Source organism: Penicillium cataractarum, assembly GCF_028827025.1.
Source record: "Penicillium cataractarum strain IBT 29864 chromosome Unknown utg000002l, whole genome shotgun sequence".
Taxonomy (NCBI): Eukaryota; Fungi; Ascomycota; class Eurotiomycetes; order Eurotiales; family Aspergillaceae; genus Penicillium; species Penicillium cataractarum.
Window position 1 is genome coordinate 3,959,047 of NW_026622738.1, and position 18,364 is coordinate 3,977,410.

General features: G+C 50.4%; 6 protein-coding genes across 6 annotated transcripts; 4 read left to right on the forward strand and 2 right to left on the reverse strand.

Moving 5' to 3' along the window:
- Positions 1–483: 483 nt before the first annotated feature.
- N7496_003460 (uncharacterized protein) lies at positions 484–987 on the reverse strand (the record flags this gene model as incomplete). The annotated part of the gene is made up of 1 exon (XM_056696391.1): positions 484–987. One exon carries the CDS (start codon positions 985–987, stop codon positions 484–486), a length of 504 nt encoding a protein of 167 aa, XP_056558603.1.
- An 8,676-nt stretch (positions 988–9,663) lies between these two features.
- N7496_003461 (ribonuclease III) lies at positions 9,664–10,680 on the reverse strand (the record flags this gene model as incomplete). The annotated part of the gene is made up of 1 exon (XM_056696392.1): positions 9,664–10,680. The coding sequence occupies one exon, from the start codon at positions 10,678–10,680 to the stop codon at positions 9,664–9,666; it is 1,017 nt and encodes a 338-aa protein (XP_056558604.1).
- A 330-nt stretch (positions 10,681–11,010) lies between these two features.
- On the forward strand, positions 11,011–11,508 carry N7496_003462 (mitochondrial 37S ribosomal protein mS33; the record flags this gene model as incomplete). Its single annotated transcript, XM_056696393.1, has 3 exons — positions 11,011–11,118; positions 11,181–11,389; positions 11,445–11,508. 3 exons carry the CDS (start codon positions 11,011–11,013, stop codon positions 11,506–11,508), a joined length of 381 nt encoding a protein of 126 aa, XP_056558605.1.
- Positions 11,509–12,398: 890 nt separating this feature from the next.
- N7496_003463 (U2 snRNP complex subunit CUS1) lies at positions 12,399–14,147 on the forward strand (the record flags this gene model as incomplete). Its single annotated transcript, XM_056696394.1, has 2 exons — positions 12,399–12,467; positions 12,516–14,147. The coding sequence occupies 2 exons, from the start codon at positions 12,399–12,401 to the stop codon at positions 14,145–14,147; spliced, it is 1,701 nt and encodes a 566-aa protein (XP_056558606.1).
- Positions 14,148–14,625: 478 nt separating this feature from the next.
- Positions 14,626–16,163, forward strand: N7496_003464 (uncharacterized protein; the record flags this gene model as incomplete). The annotated part of the gene is made up of 2 exons (XM_056696395.1): positions 14,626–15,009; positions 15,162–16,163. 2 exons carry the CDS (start codon positions 14,626–14,628, stop codon positions 16,161–16,163), a joined length of 1,386 nt encoding a protein of 461 aa, XP_056558607.1.
- A 523-nt stretch (positions 16,164–16,686) lies between these two features.
- Positions 16,687–17,688, forward strand: N7496_003465 (ER lumen protein-retaining receptor; the record flags this gene model as incomplete). The annotated part of the gene is made up of 6 exons (XM_056696396.1): positions 16,687–16,708; positions 16,772–16,830; positions 16,884–16,950; positions 17,032–17,237; positions 17,326–17,588; positions 17,652–17,688. 6 exons carry the CDS (start codon positions 16,687–16,689, stop codon positions 17,686–17,688), a joined length of 654 nt encoding a protein of 217 aa, XP_056558608.1.
- Between the last annotated feature and the right edge of the window lie 676 nt (positions 17,689–18,364).

An 18,364-nucleotide genomic window follows, 5' to 3' on the forward strand; every position in this document is an offset into this window, starting at 1 on the left:
TGTTTCGGATGGTAATCGGTATATAGAAACGAGTTCTGGTCCCCACGGTAGGCTTTTGAGACGAAGAATAGGGATCTACTCCGTCTCGCTGTCGTTTCCCGCGGTTATTGCTATCTGGACCTTTAGCTTTTCCTTAGGGTCCTTTCGGTCGGGGCAGTCAGGAGAGTAATGCGTATCGCTTCCGCAGATATAGCACACATTGCGTTTTCCATCCCTTCCGATAGGGTTTAGGTTGTTGTTCGTTAAGGACTCTTGACGTCTCCGATTGTTTTGACGGTTCTTGTAGGTTTTCTTTTCCGGTCCCTAGGGTTCATCCGGAGGAGCCTTACGCTTTCGGAGATGATTCGGCTTAGTTTCGTTTGTGTTTCCCCGGTCCGAATTTGTTTTCATGAGGTCCCAGTAATGGTTTGCCGTGTTAACAACTTCCTCACGTGTCTCGGGAAGTTCTCGTACATGGTCCTGGATTCGAAGCTGAAGGGAGTGTTATAGTTTAACGAAGAAGGATCGGGCCCTTTCTTTCTCACTCGCTCTCTCAAAGTACTGCTCAAGGGTATCGAGACGGGCGTGGAACTCTCTAGGGTCCTCGTCCTTTCTCTGGTGGATATTTTCCTTTTCCTTTGCGATAGCCATTATGAGACTAGACGCGTTTTTGATAAGGCTTAGGGTCCACTCCTGGAAGAAGAGCCAGTCATTGGTGACGTTTCGGCGTTCAACCTCCCTTTTTTCGGTACAGGTTCGGTACCACCTCTGCCTATAGGTTTGGCACATATGGCATACAGCGCCGATGATCTTTCTTTCGTCGCTATAGTATTTCTTTGGGGCTCCTGCGAACATCTGTTGTAGGTCGAGGAGCCACTCATGCCGCTTCTGAAGGTTGTATTCGAGTTCGAAGGTTGGCACGTTTTCGAATTTGATTTCCTTGTGCCAATTAGGAGATTCGCTTTGTCCTCGGTGGGTATCCGGCATAGATTCGCCGAGGGCTGACATGAGGTTCGTAGCTTACTCGTTAAGCTCCTTGATTTTTTGGAGCTTTCTAACGCGTTCCTGAATCGCCGCGAGCGCTGCGTCAACGTCCTCGTTAGAAGGGGTTCCCTCGATAACAGTCTGCGAATCTTCGATAGTCCGTGGGAGATTCGGCTCTGTTTCGCCGGCGGGCGTCGAACGAGTTCGAGGTGACATCCTTCCTTAGGTGATCAAAGAGGAAGAAACAGAATTGTAAAGATAACTACTTGCAGGGTAGAAAACCTGTTGATCAGGTAAGGTTGGAAGCACCTAGTGAAATTCGTGGCAAGACTGTTTCTTGAGGAGTCTGAACCTACTCCTCAAGGTCCCAAATTTATATACAGTCTCTCATACAAAACAGGGAACTAGAAGAGGGGTAACCACGGTATGAGCGTGCATGAGCTGAAAGGTTGTGTAACCAGCCAACGTGGCCTACCGACAGGGTAGCCCTTTAGATACGCCACCGAGGAGCTGTCGACTGACCGCCGGGTCGGCACCCTCTTGGCAGAACGCCCAGGCCTCGTGCGGCCTGGGGCATCAGTCTGCGAATAACCTCAATATCAGGATATCATAACAGCGTTCCCCTAGAAAGAGAGGTCTTAGCGTAGAATCTATACTATAGAACCCGCGATTCTAGGGTAATAAAATACTATTTAGGTTAACTACCACTACTATCACAGTCGTACCGGGTCAAAACCGGTATTAATCGATAGGGCGTAGGGTTAGATTAAATTTAAACGTACCGTTAGAGCTTTATAAGCCCTAGATCCGGAGATATCGTAAGAAATCGATTTCGCTAAGAGATAGTTATTTTGAGCTCTAGGGAGTATGCTATAAGTTTAGATATGCTATAGTAACTAAGCCTCCCTCTTCTTCACTGGCTAATATAGTCCTATTCGACTAAGGGCCTATCTTAAGAAAAGAGGGACTAAATCCCCGAAGAGGTCTTACGTGAAAAAAAATATACCTATAACGTGGACGTACTAGGTTCGAAAATTAAGTATGGTTCATTTTGAACAAAATTCAATCACATAAGACTCGCTGTGAAGGGGCTGAAGTAAGACTTGATTCAATCTGACTAGGCCAACATGCTGTTTACAAAAAGCTTAAGGAGAAGAAGTTTATCCCGTGCGTTCCCCACGTCAACATGCCAAGGTCTCGTGATACACGTGACCTATATCGGGCACTGGCCCGTGACAATACCCCCTCCTAGTCTTAGTCTCGTTAGGGGCACGACGATATGGGCTTCGGTGCCGATTTGCTGACGAATCACGTCCGAAACAGTGCCGTGCTGCTCCTCAAAGGTATCTAGGGCGCTGCAATCCCGCACTGAATCTAGTGTTTCCCACGTCTGCTCTGCCCATCCTCTCCACTTCACTAGTACTTCGTCACGATATCCTCGCCTAATCTTCCTCCGTCGGACAGCTAAGATCTGCTCAACCTCGTATTCCTCCTCTCCAGCAACCAGTAATGGCGGTGGCTGTAGATCGTCCACTAGCTGAGATGGGAATGGATCCGTCGCTGCCGGACGAACTAACTCAATATGGAACACTGGGTGTATACCAGTGGGCACATCTAGTCGGACTGTGAACGGTGACGGAACGTCTACTACTCGGTATCGAGCGTGCAGCCAATCTAACTTCTTTGACGGTCGTTGAGTGCGTACATTCCGAAGGTTTAACCAGACCCAGTCATCCTTCTTATAGACAGGCGCGGCCTGTCGGCGCCGGTTCGCTTGTTCTTCTTGAAGGGCCTGTGCAGAAGCCATGGCGGCCTGGGCCCAATCGGTGGCTTCCCGAAGGCGATTCACGAACGTTTCGCCTGCCTTTCGTGGTGGTGTTAGGGCGTCTTCTAGTTGCCCTGCTTCATCGATACCAATCGGGTCGACGTGATAGCCGTGGGTGAAGAAGAATGGCGAGATTCCGGTTGAAGCAGCGTCACGATTATTAATTGCCACAGCAACTATTGGCAGTAGATCCTTCCAGTTATCCTGTGCGTACGTCGTGAACACACGTAGAATTCGTTCGATCTCCTGATTAGCACGCTCTGTTGCGCCGTCGGTCTGGGGGTGAAAAGCGGTGGATAATCGGCGTTGAATCGATAGCCTTTCGCATACCCTTTCCCAGAAAGAACTCACAAATTGGGGGCCACGGTCGCTCACAATCGTTAGTGGCACCCCATGATGCATATAGAAGTGTGTGAGGAACACCTCCGCTACATCTTCTGCCGTCGTATTCTTCATTCCGATCAGAACCACGCTCTTCGTCAACCGGTCAGTTATAACCATACAATTCGTCGCTCCTGTAGGGCCGGAGGGTGGCAGCCCGGTGATAAAGTCCACTGATATCTCGGCCCAGATTCGCTGTGGAATCGGTAGTGGCTTTAATAGTCCATGCTTCGTGTCTCGCCATACTGAGCTCCGTCCGCAGATTGTGCAATTACGCAGAAAGCGTCGTACATCCTTTGCTGCTCCTGGCCAGAAGAACCGTCGAGACAGTATCGAATAGGTAGCGTCTCGCCCAGGATGCGCCGTGACGTGTGAATCGTGGACCTTCTGTATAATCCCCGTGCGTAAGACCTCATTATCGGGAATCCAGATCCGTTGTCTAAAATGGAGCACCCCCCGATCGTCTAAATGGCACTCCGATAGGCTTGTCTTGATGTTTGTCTCGGTAGCGATTCGGCGCTCCCCTGTTAGCAAAGCGTGGGAGATTCGTTGGTAGATCGAGTCGGACGCCCTCGCCCTTTTCCATTCTGCCTGAAGCTCTTCTTCTTCGAAGAGGGGTATATCCTTCTCGAAATCGACCTCCTCGCTAGGTCGATCTTCGGCTGGTTGAGGGTCTAGTCGTCCCGTTTTGATCTTGACCCTTTTGAGTAGGACTCGGAAGCGGTTCGATAGCCTTTCGTCAGTGATACTCTTAGGCATATCTTGACTCCGTCGTGATAGTGCATCCGGCCTCACCGCAAGCTTGCCAGGGCGATAACGGAGGTCAAAGTTAAACTCTGTTAAGAGATCTGCCCATCGCATCTGCCGTTCGTTAAGATGTTGTGCTTTTCCGAAGTATCGAAGGTTCTTATGGTCCGTCACGATAGTGAATCGAGGCACCATTTTCAGCTCGGGTCTCCATTCGCGTAGAGCACGTATAATCGCTAAAAGCTCCTTATCGTGGATCTCGTAGTTTGATTCTGCTGGAGATAGCTTCTGAGATAGATAGGCGCATGGCCATAGCTGCCCGTCCGGTCCATATTGCGATAGAACCGCGCCAGTTGCCCAGCCGGAGGCATCAGTTTCCACGACTGTTTGGCGATCCTCTTCGAAATGTGCCAAGATTGGTGCGTTTATGAATAGCTCTTTTAGTTCCGCGAAGGCCTGTTGGCAATCGTCGTTCCATTTGAATATAGCGTCTTTCTTCATTAGCCGTGTTAACGGTGCCGAAAGGTCGGCGAATCCTGGTATAAATGGCCGGTAGAAGTTCGCAAACCCAATAAAGCTTCGCACATCCCGTATAGACTTCGGTCTCTCCCATGCTCTGATAGCTTCCACCTTCTTTGGGTCAACGTGAATCCCCTTTCCAGCTTCGACGACGAAGCCAAGGTATTTCACTGAGTCCTGTTCGAACTCCGACTTCGCAATGTCACATTGTAGCCCAGCATCCATTAGCTTCTGTAGCACATCGCCGACTTTTCGGCGGTGATCCGCTAGCGTTCCGTTGGTGTAAATTATTATGTCGTCGACGTATGCTGACACAAAGTCGTCAAGGTACTCTCGTAGCGTCTGATTGATATACCTCTGGAACGTTGCTGGTGCGCCGGTTAACCCAAAGGGCGTCACGTTCCACTCGTAGAGCCCGTATCGCGTCCGAAATGCCGTCTTCCATTCTTCTCCAGGGTGAATACGAATCTTATGGAAGGCCGCGATAATGTCAAGCTTCGTGAACCAGCGGGCTTGGCCTATATTCCGCAATGTCTCTCGAATTAGTGGTAGAGGGTAGCGATCTTTCACTGTTCGCTCATTCAACCCTCGGTAATCAACACAGAAGCGTACGCCTCCACCTGGCTTTCTGACTAGCAAGATCGGTGCCGCCGCGGGCGATTGGCTCACACGTATAAAGTTCTTCCCGAGTAGGTCTGTTAACGTTTTCCGTAGGTAAAGGAGTTCTTCCTTGTTCATGCCATAAAGAGGACCATAAGGTGGTGGCTCTTCGACGCCGTTTCGGTCGCGTTTCAAAGGGATCTTGTGATCGACCCCAGGCCGGTGTGGTGGTAGCTGATCAGCAAGTTGTTGGCTAAAAACCGCTATCCACCGCCAGTAGTGTTTTGGTAGCTTGTCCTTTGGGTCGATATGCTTCTTAGGACGAAGTGCTCTCTCGATGTCGTCTAGCGAAACCCTACCGATTCGCAGGCGATTCATATCCGATACGCTCTGTATGAGTTGCCGGATAGATAGTGCCTCGGCTTGGGCAACACGTAGTGCCCTCACCCCAATAGGCCCAATAGTGCGATCTGTGCGATTCCAGCACCTCGTCCGCTCCCCAGACCTTGTGAAAATATCTAGGTATCCTCTTCTTGCTGAATATCGCCCGTTCACGTCGTGTAACCATGGGTCTCCTAGTATCATACTATCACTTTGTGGTCCGATAATATAGGCGAACACACGGCCTTGTTGATGGCCGTGGATATCAAGGTCGAAGTGGGTGGCGTGGGTGATTCGGTACTGATTCGGTATAACTCCGTCGAGGATTCGTGGCTGTATCTTGATGCGCGGGAGGTCGAATAACTGGACTAAGGACTCATTTACTGTTGCATAACAGCGGCAACCGCTATCGACGAGAGCTTGTGTAAATTGGATTCCATTCACTCTAGCATCGACTATGAACGGTAATGTCTCACGTTCCAGTAGCTTTTCGACCCCCCTTTTGCTCCTGCTCGCGGCTCAGAACAGGAGCTATTCTTTTCCCGATCCATCCTCAGTAGTCACATCTTCGTCGTCAGAGGCTGTTGTGACTGAATCTTGGTCGCTCACAGGCTTCGATTTCTTCACTTTGACCGTACGCTCCTTTCCCTTCTTGCTCGAAGCGGACGCAATCCGTGCACTACTAGGCCGTTGTGCTGGTAGTAGTGTGCACGTCCCGATAAAGTGGCCGACCTTTCCACATCGTAGGCACTTCCTATCGGCCCGCCGCTGCTCTAGTACGTCCTGGCTAACCCATTGAGCCTGCTTCGGCACTCCAGTCCTGGATCGGTGGTGTTTCGTGTAGGTTTCGGTTCGGTTTACCGACACAGTAGGCGTCCAATCCATTTCGTCGTCATTCTGTCCAGGCGTATGCGACTTGCGTGCTCGTTCCGTTCTTGTGATGTCAAGGGCATCCATATCGGAGCTAATCTCGTGAAGCCGAGAAATCAGGTCCGAAAAGGTAGCGGGGATACCCCGATTCATTAACGAATTCGTCATTGTCTTATTGAGTGCGCTAAGAAGAATCTGTCGCTTAGCCTCATTAGGCCAATCAAGAGCGTCTGCATCAGCGAATTCCTTTTCTAGCCGTGGCAGGAACCTAGAAAAGCTCATGTCTTCCGGTTGCCGAATCTGGTGGAGTCGCCTGGCTGCGCGTGCTTTGACATTCGGGTCTCCGTAGATATTCTCGAGGTAGTCGAGCAAGGCCTGTGGTTCGCCAGTGTCTCGGCGGAGTTTCACAAAGGTTCCGGTGTTCTTCCATGCAAGCTTCTCTAGTCTAGAGAAGACATATATGAATTGGTCCTGGGGAGAACCAATAGCTTCGCCGTCTACGCTAAGCTTGTTCTCAATCGAAATTCGCCAGGTTGGCCAATCGCTCGTGCTTCCCCCGAATAACTTTGGGTCTGGGAGACGGGGCTTCGGTCGGTGAATGATCTCTGTTCGTGGGGAGATCGGCACCGATTCGGTAGCCGATCGCGCTGGTGTCGCCTGTCCTTCGTTCGTCGCGGTTGTCTTTGTGGCCAGTGAGACTTGGCGCTCTAGCATTGCTTCCAGGCGACGCATCCGTTCTTCTTGAGCAGCTTCCTGTTGGTAGTGCCGCTCCCGTTCTTCGTTCTGCATAGCCTGGGTCTGTGCTATCTGTTGCAGTAGCGTTTGCGCCCACCCAGGAGGGCTCGTCGATTCCTGGTGCTGCATAGCTGCCAGGGGTTGTGTAGCGTGCCGGTAATGCTTCGGTCGCTTTTCGTCTACCTTCCGCTTCCAATGTGCCAATGATCTAATATGCCTAGGAATTGAGGTCTTCTAGGACTTTCCAATACGTCTCGAGCGCTAAGAGTTTATGCGCGAGGATTCCGTTCTAATAGGTGTTCGTCGCTGAATCGCTGGGGATTCAGGGGTATTTCCAATGAGTGCCTAGGTCGTTTTCCTAGGACTTTCCAATGACCAATGATACTTCTAGGTGTAGAAAGAAGCTTTTTGTATGTGAAGGGGCTGAAGTAAGACTTGATTCAATCTGACTAGGCCAACATGCTGTTTACAAAAAGCTTAAGGAGAAGAAGTTTATCCCGTGCGTTCCCCACGTCAACATGCCAAGGTCTCGTGATACACGTGACCTATATCGGGCACTGGCCCGTGACACTCGCTATTATCTCTAAGTGGAGCATGACTTCAAATATATTTGCACAGTGTTCCTCTGCACGGGTATACCCTGGACGCTATTGCGGAAACTAACGCAGGCTTTCGCCCGTTTTAAGCGTAATTATCTCCAGAACGGACAATCCTCTGAGCTCAAAGAACCGCTTTGCAACTTCTTGTGCTTTCTACTCTGTCAAAACTTACCTAAACTCATCCTCCATCGAATGATGATCTTTCGCATGAGCGATACCTACTCCGACATGAATGCAAAGTCGATGAAGATTTTTGAAGCCGTTTGCTATGACACTTACAATATAATCGGGCTAAACAGACAAAGATTAAAACTTCAGTAGCGGCAAGGATCCTGGTCACGAATTACCCATGTGCCATTCGGATCCAAATCAATTTCCAGGGTTGTAAGCTCGGGGCAATGCTGATCTAAGTGTTTTATCTGTTCCACGTCCAGAGTATCTCTTTTCCTATCAGGGGGTTTGATCGTATGTAAGCAAATATGCTTGAGATTGGACTGATGAATCACCGAAGTTAATGAAGGGATTGCTCCTTTGGCGGTCAGTCTTTCCAGGGTATCAAATGAGCACAAAAAGGCATTAAGTTCGGCAGACGAGTTCAAACAATTGTAGATAGTAATATGAAATTCTTTCAAATTAACCACCTTTCCCATGGCTAGCTCGAAAAGCTACAGGGTAAATAGTTGTAGCTGGACCCCAAGACTAAGGGAATGTAGTCTGTCCCAGGGGAACCTATCTCGCCAAAGAGCTACTTCATCTCCCTCGATAGGATAACCATTCAGTGAAAGGCTTTTAAGCGGTGGGAATGTTGTATCTTCGTATAGGACAAGCCCTAGTATCCTAGTGGGAGAGGGCAGGCCACCCATCGCACAGCCTCCTCGCAGCCAATTGACAGATACTGATAGTTCTTCAAGATTCGGAAAGGCACTGAAAAGCTCGTAAAGCCAATTTCTCCGGCTCCCACGCGTAACCCCCGGATCTGTCTGCCCGCGGGCGGTTTCTGGGAGCTCTAGCTCGGGTATCAACAGAAGTATGCAGTGTCTGCACAAAGGGCGTCTTGATGTTGACCCTGGTTCTGCCGTCTTCTCCTAGGAGGTGAAGCTTCGGTGATTTTTTATGACTGAGAAGGGCATTCACAAAGCTATCTTTCATTGGAAGCCTGTCCTGGAACCTATATTCGAATTTTAGCACCGGCCGATCAACCGTGTAGAGAAGTATTATAAAGGTCAGTTTCCAACCTACTGCATGGCCTCTAAATTGGGCAGTCCATTTACAAAGGTAGCGACAATATCGTTAGGCGGCTGTAGCTTTCGCCAAACACGATCTACTATTCCCATGTCGTGCATTTCATCAAAAATGATTTCACTTACAAACCCGCGTAATCAATCATTGCGGTTATCCAGAAGTCTATACAAGAGGCCAAATGAAAGATCATCGGCCGCATCTTGTGTAACCACTTCATCATTATCGGGAAACTTAGACCAGTGACTTCCATCGAAGGGCGAGTCACGGAAAATAAGTGACCGGTACAAGAAAGGGGTTGCAATTGAATCAAATGATCGGCACACACTGCACACATTTCTGAGATCATTCCTGGTGGTCAACTGTACGGCATTTCCAGGATAAGTTAGATTGTGGAGCATGCATCCGAAAAGAACCTAGTATGAAGCTTACAAATTGGAAGATCAGAGACCATATCTCTGGTATCATATCAGGCGCATTCATGGCTAGAGCGGAGTGAAGTTTCGTGTAAACGATAGAACGTGAGATCAAGGGGGTTTCTTGTGGGGTCAAGTAGTGGGGGCCATTAGGGGCCTCAGCGTAATTCAACCTCGACTTCAAGAAGGCAGCATGGACCGAGATTAGAAGAGATAGCGACGTTACAGTAGTACAGTAGTATGTGACTTTTCCAATATGTGACTTTTCCAAAACATGTCATGTATTTATGAATTCAAACCCAGGGTATCTTTAGAATCGCTAGCGCCTAACAAGAGTTCCTAAGAGACAAGGCCGACTCGTGAATGTAGAGCAAAGACTTTATCCCTCCTATGAGAGATGCTTCCGTTTCTGAGCGGTTATTTCTGTGATCAGGGATGTGTTAAGTAGAGCATTCCGTGCTGCTTCATCACCCGCTGCTACCTTGCTTGAACCCTGTCCTGATCCGAGGTGTCTCTTGGTCCATCCCCAACCCGTGAGATATACCCCAATGAAAAACGTTTGGGTACCAGTACCTTTTTTCTGAATCGATTGACGCTCCTCGAGGTACTCTAGCTTGACGTCCCTGGCCATAATTTGCTGTGCTAGAGCCTCCTTTGAGCGCAAGCTGGCTTTCTGATGGCCGAGACCGCTAAGCTTTGGCAGCCATAAGCTAGTCAGCCATTGTTCTGCAAGCTCATATCCACCACCCGCGGGACGAGAGAGGATGACCGCAGCTACGTAGGCCTCGAAGATATCGCCCTTGGTCTTGGTCCATCGTTTGGGCTGATCCGAGTAATTCGCGGGAACCAAGGCTTTACGATCAAAGCCATATGCCTCCGCAAAGCCTGCAAGCGTATCGTTCTTGACCAAAAGTTCACGAATTTGAGATATCCGACCCGCCGGTATGCCTGGGAACTTCTGCCAAACCAATCTCGTTGCGATTAATTCGATATAGGCATCACCCAGTATCTCCAGTCGGTCATAATTTGAGTTGCTATCGCCGTTACACGCAGAGTGCGTAAATACCGCCTTCTGCAGTTGATCATCGAGGATATGAGGTGGAGAAGGCAATGGAGGTTCGCTCTCCTTCGAGAACGGTGAGAGACCATTGGTTTTCTGTGTTCGAGAAGCCTCTACGCCGCTTGTGGGCGAATGTGAAAACGTTGGGAGAGATTGGAGTGTATCGTCTAGCCTTGAAAGGGCCTCCATGACCTCGGAATTAGCCGTCGCGACCTCAGCATCGGCCATGACCTCTCGAATTAAACATTTCAAAGAAGATAGACGGGAATTGGTGTCGGTTTTCCTCATTAAGGTCGGACAATTTGTAGCGGCCATATCCCTCGTTTGTGAATGGTCAATCTCCATCGAAGAGTCTGTTAGTTCAAGTTTCAATAGCAAGATATAACGTAGCACCAATGGGAAAGCAAGCAGAAAGATACCGCAAAAGTAATTGCATATCAACGAGAGACACACCTTGGTTCGTTTTGAAGACTGACTGGCAATATGGGTTGCCCCGGGACCCGTGTTTGATCGCTTAGTCCCCATTGCTTAGCTCTCGGTGATCTTTTGCCCCAGCACGAGCTGTGAACTCGAAGTCGCCGAAGCTGCAAAAGCGCGAAAGTCGGCGTGGAGGAACAAAGTGGGTCCTGCGAAGTCGTCGTGTACACGTGACCCGACCGCGAAGCCGCAACTTGGATGCTTCTTTCCGCAGTCCGCCAGATCTCATCGTCTATCTGCGAGCCAACAAAGGGACGTGACCGAGCCGCGGCGATGTCGCAATCCCGAATACTCGATCTGGTGAAGGTATCTCACCCTTCTTTTTCTCCACCCTGCCCGAAGGAAATCTGTACTGACCCAAGGACCAGACACAATGTCGCATCTTCTCCTTGAACTTCAATCCGCAACGACTCCGACTCGGCAATAAGATCTTGCGGCAACGTCTCCGTGGCCCAGCACTTGCAGCATGGTATCCGAAGAAGACGGTCTCCTTCCGAGATCTCCAGAATACCTACAAGCCCCTCGGCTTGACGACGTTTGACGAGGCAGAGGATGATCGAGAAGAGGCCATTCAAATGTCCGTGGACCCATACATTTTGATCTTACCACTTCATACTGATTGATCCGTGCAGTGCCAAATTACGAGGAAAGGGTCGACCTAAGAAGAAGAGGACCGCTGCTGGTAAGGCTCACTGATCTTTGGCGAACTAAACGGTTCCACGTTTCCGCTGACATTTTTTTCCCTTCCCCAGAATCGAGGTCTGCCAAGAAGAAGAAATAGATGTCTCTTTCTCCATCTATCACTGGATACTCTACAGAATGACCGGAAGAGGGAGACAACTGCCTACGTCTCATCTCAGGACTGGGGTAATAACCTCGTAACCCAGTGAACATGGTTCTCATATCTCGACGATAGTCACTAGGTCAGCCCTTGGTGATTTGACGATGGTTCATACCCCATGTACCACCCCAAAATGTATCATAGAATTACCCACTTTATTAGCATCGCAGTTGGTCTTTTTTTTGCCCCATCCGAATCCGTTTCTTGAGTTGATTGGGTTAATGCCACATTTCGAGGACTTGCCTAATATTAGTAAACATGGTTGGAAATAACCTCAATGCTACGCTCAAATCCCTTTCCACTTTGCATTATGTATCAGAGTTATCTCAAGCTAGTAGGGATAAAACCCTGCCAGGAATAACCTTTGTCTATTAAGCATCAATGTTGTGTTATCGGGGACCTGCTAGTGTGCTTGTCCCTTTAGTCATTGAAAAGACTTGATCCGAAAGCATGATATATGAGTCCCTAAAAAAGGGGTCAATTGATATTCAACAGAAGAGTATATCTTGTGAACTTGTGAATCCAAAGATAATCCAATAATTATGGGATCATAAGCTAGAGAATGCGCCAGGGCGGTCTGTCGCTGGAGCCAATCACCGCCTCGCCTTCGGCAGCTTGGCGATCCTTGATCATCTTCCCGCAACTTCTCCAGTCCGACGCCCGTCGCGCGACATCCGTATCGAACACACATTATCGGCTCAGGGACGCATCCTATTCTTTGAATCAAGGTCGCCCAGTCGTCGCAATGCCGTCTGCCACGAAGCCCAGCAAGAATCAGCTCCGGAGAGCTCGCAAAAAGGCCCTGAAGGCTGAGGTGAGTCGATCGCCTCTCACCATCCAGAAAGACGCTCACATTTTCCAGACTCCCAGTACAACCGTCGAGGAAAATGGAGAGGCTGATAAGCAGGCATCTCCTCCTACCGCTCCAACCCAGGATGTACCGGAGCCTTCAGCCATTCCCGTTGTTCCTGTGCCAGATGACCCTCTCTGGGAGATGTACAAAGGTCTCGCGAGCAGGTTTGACGAAGGGCCCGGGGAAAATGCTACAACCAAAGAGGTCGAGAAGCCAGAAGTCTACTTTGACGACGAGGACGAGATTCCCGACGAGGAGCAAGAGTTCGAGCCGAAACTGTCCAAGAAGAAGCGAAAGGAGCTGAACAAATTGTCTGTGGCTGAACTCAAGGCCCAGGTCTCCAAACCCGACATTGTGGAATGGACAGACACTTCGGCCACCGATCCACGGCTTTTGGTCCACATCAAAGCCCATCGCAATGTGGTTCCCGTTCCGACGCACTGGTCTCTCAAGCGTGAATATTTGTCGTCGAAACGAGGAGTGGAAAAAGCCCCCTTTGCTCTTCCCAAGTTCATCCAGGAGACGGGCATTGCTGAAATGCGCGATGCTGCATTGGAAAAGCAGGAACAATCCACCTTGAAACAGAAGCAGCGGGAGAGGGTTCAGCCTAAGATGGGCCGGTTAGACATCGACTACCAGAAACTCTACGAGGCCTTTTTCCGCTTCCAAACCAAGCCTGAGCTGACCCGATACGGCGAAATTTACTATGAAGGAAAGGAGCACGAGACCAACCTTAGACATTTACGCCCCGGCGAGCTAAGTGATGAACTAAAAGAGGCCCTCAACATGCCCCCCGGGGCGCCTCCCCCGTGGCTTATCAACCAGCAACGGTTCGGACCTCCTCCATCATATCCTGCTTTAAAAATCCCGGGCCTTAATGCACCTCCACCACCAGGTGCAATGTGGGGTTATCATCCCGGTGGCTATGGAAAACCGCCCGTCGACGAGCATAACCGGCCACTTTACGGAGGTGATATCTTTGGTGTGCTACAACCCCAGCAAAATGCGCAACAAGGAGAACCCGTCGAGAAGGATCTTTGGGGTGAACTACAGGCATCCGAAGGGGAAGAGGAAAGTGACGAGGAAGAAGAAGACGAGGAGGAGGGATCTGAGGAGGAGGATGCGGATGACGAGGAGCGAGAAACGGGTGTTCACTCTCCAAGCGGCTTAGACACTCCCAGTGGCATGGCTTCCGCGATGCCATCCGAATTCGGAGCCCCGGAAAGTGTATCTGGTGAATTTGACGTCCGCAAACATCACCGTGGAACCGAAACCGAGGAGTCCGTTCATCCTCGCAGTGCATACCAGGTGATCCCCGAGAAACAGACCAACGTCTCAGGATTCTTTGGCGGAGATCGAGCCTACGACCTCGCTTCGTCAGCCGGCACTCATCCCGTTCTAGGCGTGGATGACCAAAACCGGAAGCGAAAGAAGCCTGGCGATGTGGAGGTGTCGGTTGATTTGGACGCGCTCCAGTCTGGGGACGGGCTCAGCAAGGAACGTCTCCAGGATCTCTATGAGACACAACGGCAGCAGCAGAATCAGCCCCAGTGGGGATTCCAGGAGGATCTTAGCGACATGATTGCACAGGAGAGTCGAAAGAGATTACGCAAGGAAGAAGAGCGGCGAGGCAAACGTTGAGGCGACCTGTTTCCTTCTGGTTGCCCTTTGTACTTCTATGAAATCAATAATTCCATCCATCATCTATGCCTCTGCGGCAACTCCACTGACCTGGACATGCTTTTATCAGCCTTTCAACCTAAACATTAGAGGTAGATGTCTCCTGTCCTGCGAGGATCATTCCAAAAGGCAAGGTCGATAGTCCATATGTTCAACTCGTGAAAATCTCCAAAGATAAGAATAACTCATGGACATGATAGCTAGTAATCTAGTAGTAGTACAGTATGTTCTACAATACTGTAGAAGCACGGGACTCACCGCCTTCTCTTTTCCTTCCGGTGCGTTGTCTCCGTCCTCAAGCGGTTTAGCCTCCGCTGGCGCTCTCGCCGCGAATGGTCGCGTTACAATTTCTCTTTCGAATGCTTCTTTGATCGTCTTATCACGCAGTGATGGATTGGGATCGCAGGAGGTGAGTGACTAGCATCTCTACTATCATACCATGACGTTTTCTCATCACCGCATTATAGATTTGACGACCGCCGCGGGGGAGAAAGTTATCGACCGGCCGAACGGCCAGGCCGATCGCCCTCTCGAGGATACGAAGGCCGTCGACGCTCCCCACCACGAAATCGCTCACGTCCGCGGGCTGACACCTGGGTACCCTCAAATCGAGCATATGGACGTCCCCGCAGTCGCTCACCCGAGTATCGACGCCGCTCCCGAACGCCTCCATTCCAGGGTAGAGGGTATGGACCAGGGTCTTATGGTAGGCGGCGGTCTCCCCCACGACGCTTTTCGCCCCGAAGAGATGATCGACCCCGATCGCCTCCTCCTTCCTGGCGGTCTCGATCTCCTGCAGGCAGGCCGCGCGATCTATCTCGAGGTCGCGGCAGCCCACGACGGACCCGGGATCCTACTCCGGGGAGTCAAGATCTTCGACCCACTAGACACACATCTCCTCCTCTTCCCGACAACAACAGACCTGCACATGCTATCTCTACGGATGCCCAACCGACACTAGTATTCCGCTCACAGAGTTCCGCCGACGCCCCTCGCCGAGAACAGAATGCTGATAAGAGAGAGCGACCCTCGTCACGGTCCAGACAAGTATCACCGGCCCACATTGTGGCAGCACCCGAATCTAGCGCCACGTCTAGACGCTCTTCTCCCTCCGTACATCCCGACCGAACCGGTGCCACCTCTATTCGCAGTCGCAGCCGATCACCTATTCGGCAATCACCCTCTCTTCGACCACCACTAGGACCCCAGGGCCGATCCCCGTATCGAGATCCCCATCGTGAATCGGAGACCCTAGGTCCCCGAAAGCCGCAGGATGACTATACTCGTAATTTGGAAAAGGCACCCACGGATCAAGGTCAACTAAGCGGTGGTCGATCACCTGGCAACATCCCTACGCAACCAAGGAGCTCTGGGATCCATCAACCCCCGCCCTCGGGGCCCTCACAGGGGCCAAAGGTGGCCGCTCCTGGGCCTAATAGAGGCCCTCACAATATGTCTTTGTTGTCTGCGCCCACCCGGCCTCGTCGGGGGCCCGGTTCGAGAGACGGCCCATGGGGTGGGTCTTCTATGGCGCGCCGTGGACCGCCCGCCGCGCCAGCGGCCCATGGCGTGCCCTCTGGACCACGAGCCTCCTTTTCGTCGCCCGCAACAGGAGTTGGAGGAGGTCACTATCGACATGTAGGTGCTCGACAACACAGTGTGGCATCTGCCAATCCACCGGCAGGACCGAAGGGTCCGAGTCATCTTGCTGGGTTGAGCTCAATTACCCCTGGCGGGAGGGTCTTCCCGTCGACGCTGGATCCCGCAACGGAAAAGCGTCTTCTTCAGCTCGAAACCGATCGAGAAAAGCTCCTTGAACAGGTGATGGAGACTCAAAGATCTAAACGAGCCGGCTTGCGCGACTGGGATCGACTGGATCGAGAGAGTTCCATCTGTGCTCTCAAGAGCGAGTTGGCGGAGGGCCATCTACAACGCATGGCTGAGGAGAGCAGCATTGGGGGTGGCGTTTTATTCTGACCTTGCTTCTCCGATCTTGTTATTGTCCGTTTCTTCTTCAAATGGGTTTCATATGGGTGGAGTATATTATTGTTATTACCTGGGAAAGGGCTGGTGGGAATTATCATGGGGACATGGCATGGCATGGATATGTACAATATTGCAGTATTTCAATACTGAATTTATTTCTCTCGCTCTCTCTCTTATGATCACAATCGTATTTATTCTAATATTAAATTATTTCAAATGATCATAAAACGAGGTTGAAGTATATGAAACCCACCTTTCTGTACCAAAAAGTCTTGGCTCCCGTGATGATCGGCGGCCCGCTTGGCTTCTGGTTTTCGTGTCAACAACTCCCTCCCGATTCCGCGATTCGCGATCGAAACCCTTCTTTCACCCTCCCTTCCTCCCTTCCACAACTCCCCCCCCCCTCTCCCTCTTTCCTATTGTCTTTTTCCTCATCACAGTTCGGATTCAAATATCCAGCTTGTACAATCCCTCGTTTCTTTCTCTCTGAGCTACCGCTCCAACCTTCTTCACAATGAATATCTTCCGGCTACTAGGTGAGCCAAGCCAACCCACCAGCGCGACCACCGCGATGTTGGAGACATACTAAATTCAAGCAGCCGATTTCTCCCACCTGGCATCTATCTTCATTCTTCTCCAGAAGATGAAGTCATCCAGCGTATATCTTGCCCAAAGTCCGCGCTTTCGCGTTCATACCTAACGTCATCGCAGAGCTGTTCCGGATTGTCCTTCAAGTCGCAAGCGCTTTACTTCCTGGTCTTTGTCACACGCTATCTGGGTGAGTGTCCATATATACCAATTCTATTCCCTGTCTAGTCGATCAATTCTAACGCGTGGGAATCAATCCCTTGATCTCTAGATTTGTTCTGGACCTTTACCGATTCGCTGTACCTTACCACATTCAAGCTGCTTTTCATCGGCTCATCTGCCTACATCATCTATCTCATGCTGAACGATTACAAACCCACTCATGATCCAAATATCGATACCTTCAAGGTCCAGTACCTGCTTGGAATCAGCGTGATCCTGGCATTGCTGTTCCCCCACGACTATCGACTCTCCGAGGTTCGTGCCAATGCGCCAGTGTCAATTTTGCTGCCAAATTTTTGCGGGGATAGCACAAAACCCAGGAGATTCGACTAATGATATTTAGATTCTTTGGACTTTCTCGATTTGGTTGGAGTCGGTCGCAATTCTGCCCCAACTGTTCATGTTGCAGCGCACCGGAGAAGCGGACACGATCACCACACACTATCTGTTTGCCCTGGGCGTGTACCGCGCTCTTTATATTCCCAACTGGATCTACCGATACTTCACCGAGGCTTCCTTCCAGCGATCCTTCCAGCCAGTCCCCATCGTGGCCGGCATTGTTCAGACTCTGCTGTACTCGGACTTTTTCTATATCTACTACAACAAGTAAGCGGCTTAGAGTTTTCTATATTTGACTATGTGCTAGGCTTGCTAACTGACTTGAACCAGGGTTCTGAAGGGCAAGAAGTTCTCCCTTCCCGTCTAAAAAGGGTCTCACAAGCCTATGAGAAGAGCAGAAGACTCTCTGCCACCCCCGATGGGAGGGTACACGTGTCGGTGGATCTTTTTCACGTGGATTCGTTGTTCCTAGGTGTTTTTCGGACGCAGCTTGGAAGCTTCCCCGCCTCCCCAGATAATACACGATACGATCATGTCCCTAGCTCTATAAAGCACCGCTCCGGACAATCGATTCGGAGTCAGTCTATGAATTGATGACGCTTTCAGGCTACTTGGTGCCAGTCCCCCTTGTGGCCATGTTCCACACTCCCCTACGGGAGTATGACCTCGAGTTACTCAACTACCCGACGCCCCCATGGCACGGGGCAAGGGCCTATGTTAACGAGTTGGTTGGCATGGCACTGTTGGCCGTTTGATAATGACAGATCAGAGAGAATAAAGAGGAATAAGAGGAGAGGAGCAATGGATGTTTACATGACTGAGGATGCCGCCCGCAGGGAACTGCTTTCTAGAAACGTATTTAGGGGGCGATTTTGACACTATCTGGCTTGTTCCATTCATTCGTATTTGTAACCATCGTTGTCAATCTTTGCTCACCTGTTTATTTTCGAATGCCAGTCAGACCGCGGCTACATTCCAGCAAGGTTTTCCTGTCTATATCAATAGCGTAACTATTGTTAATTCGATTTGTCATTATTCAAGCC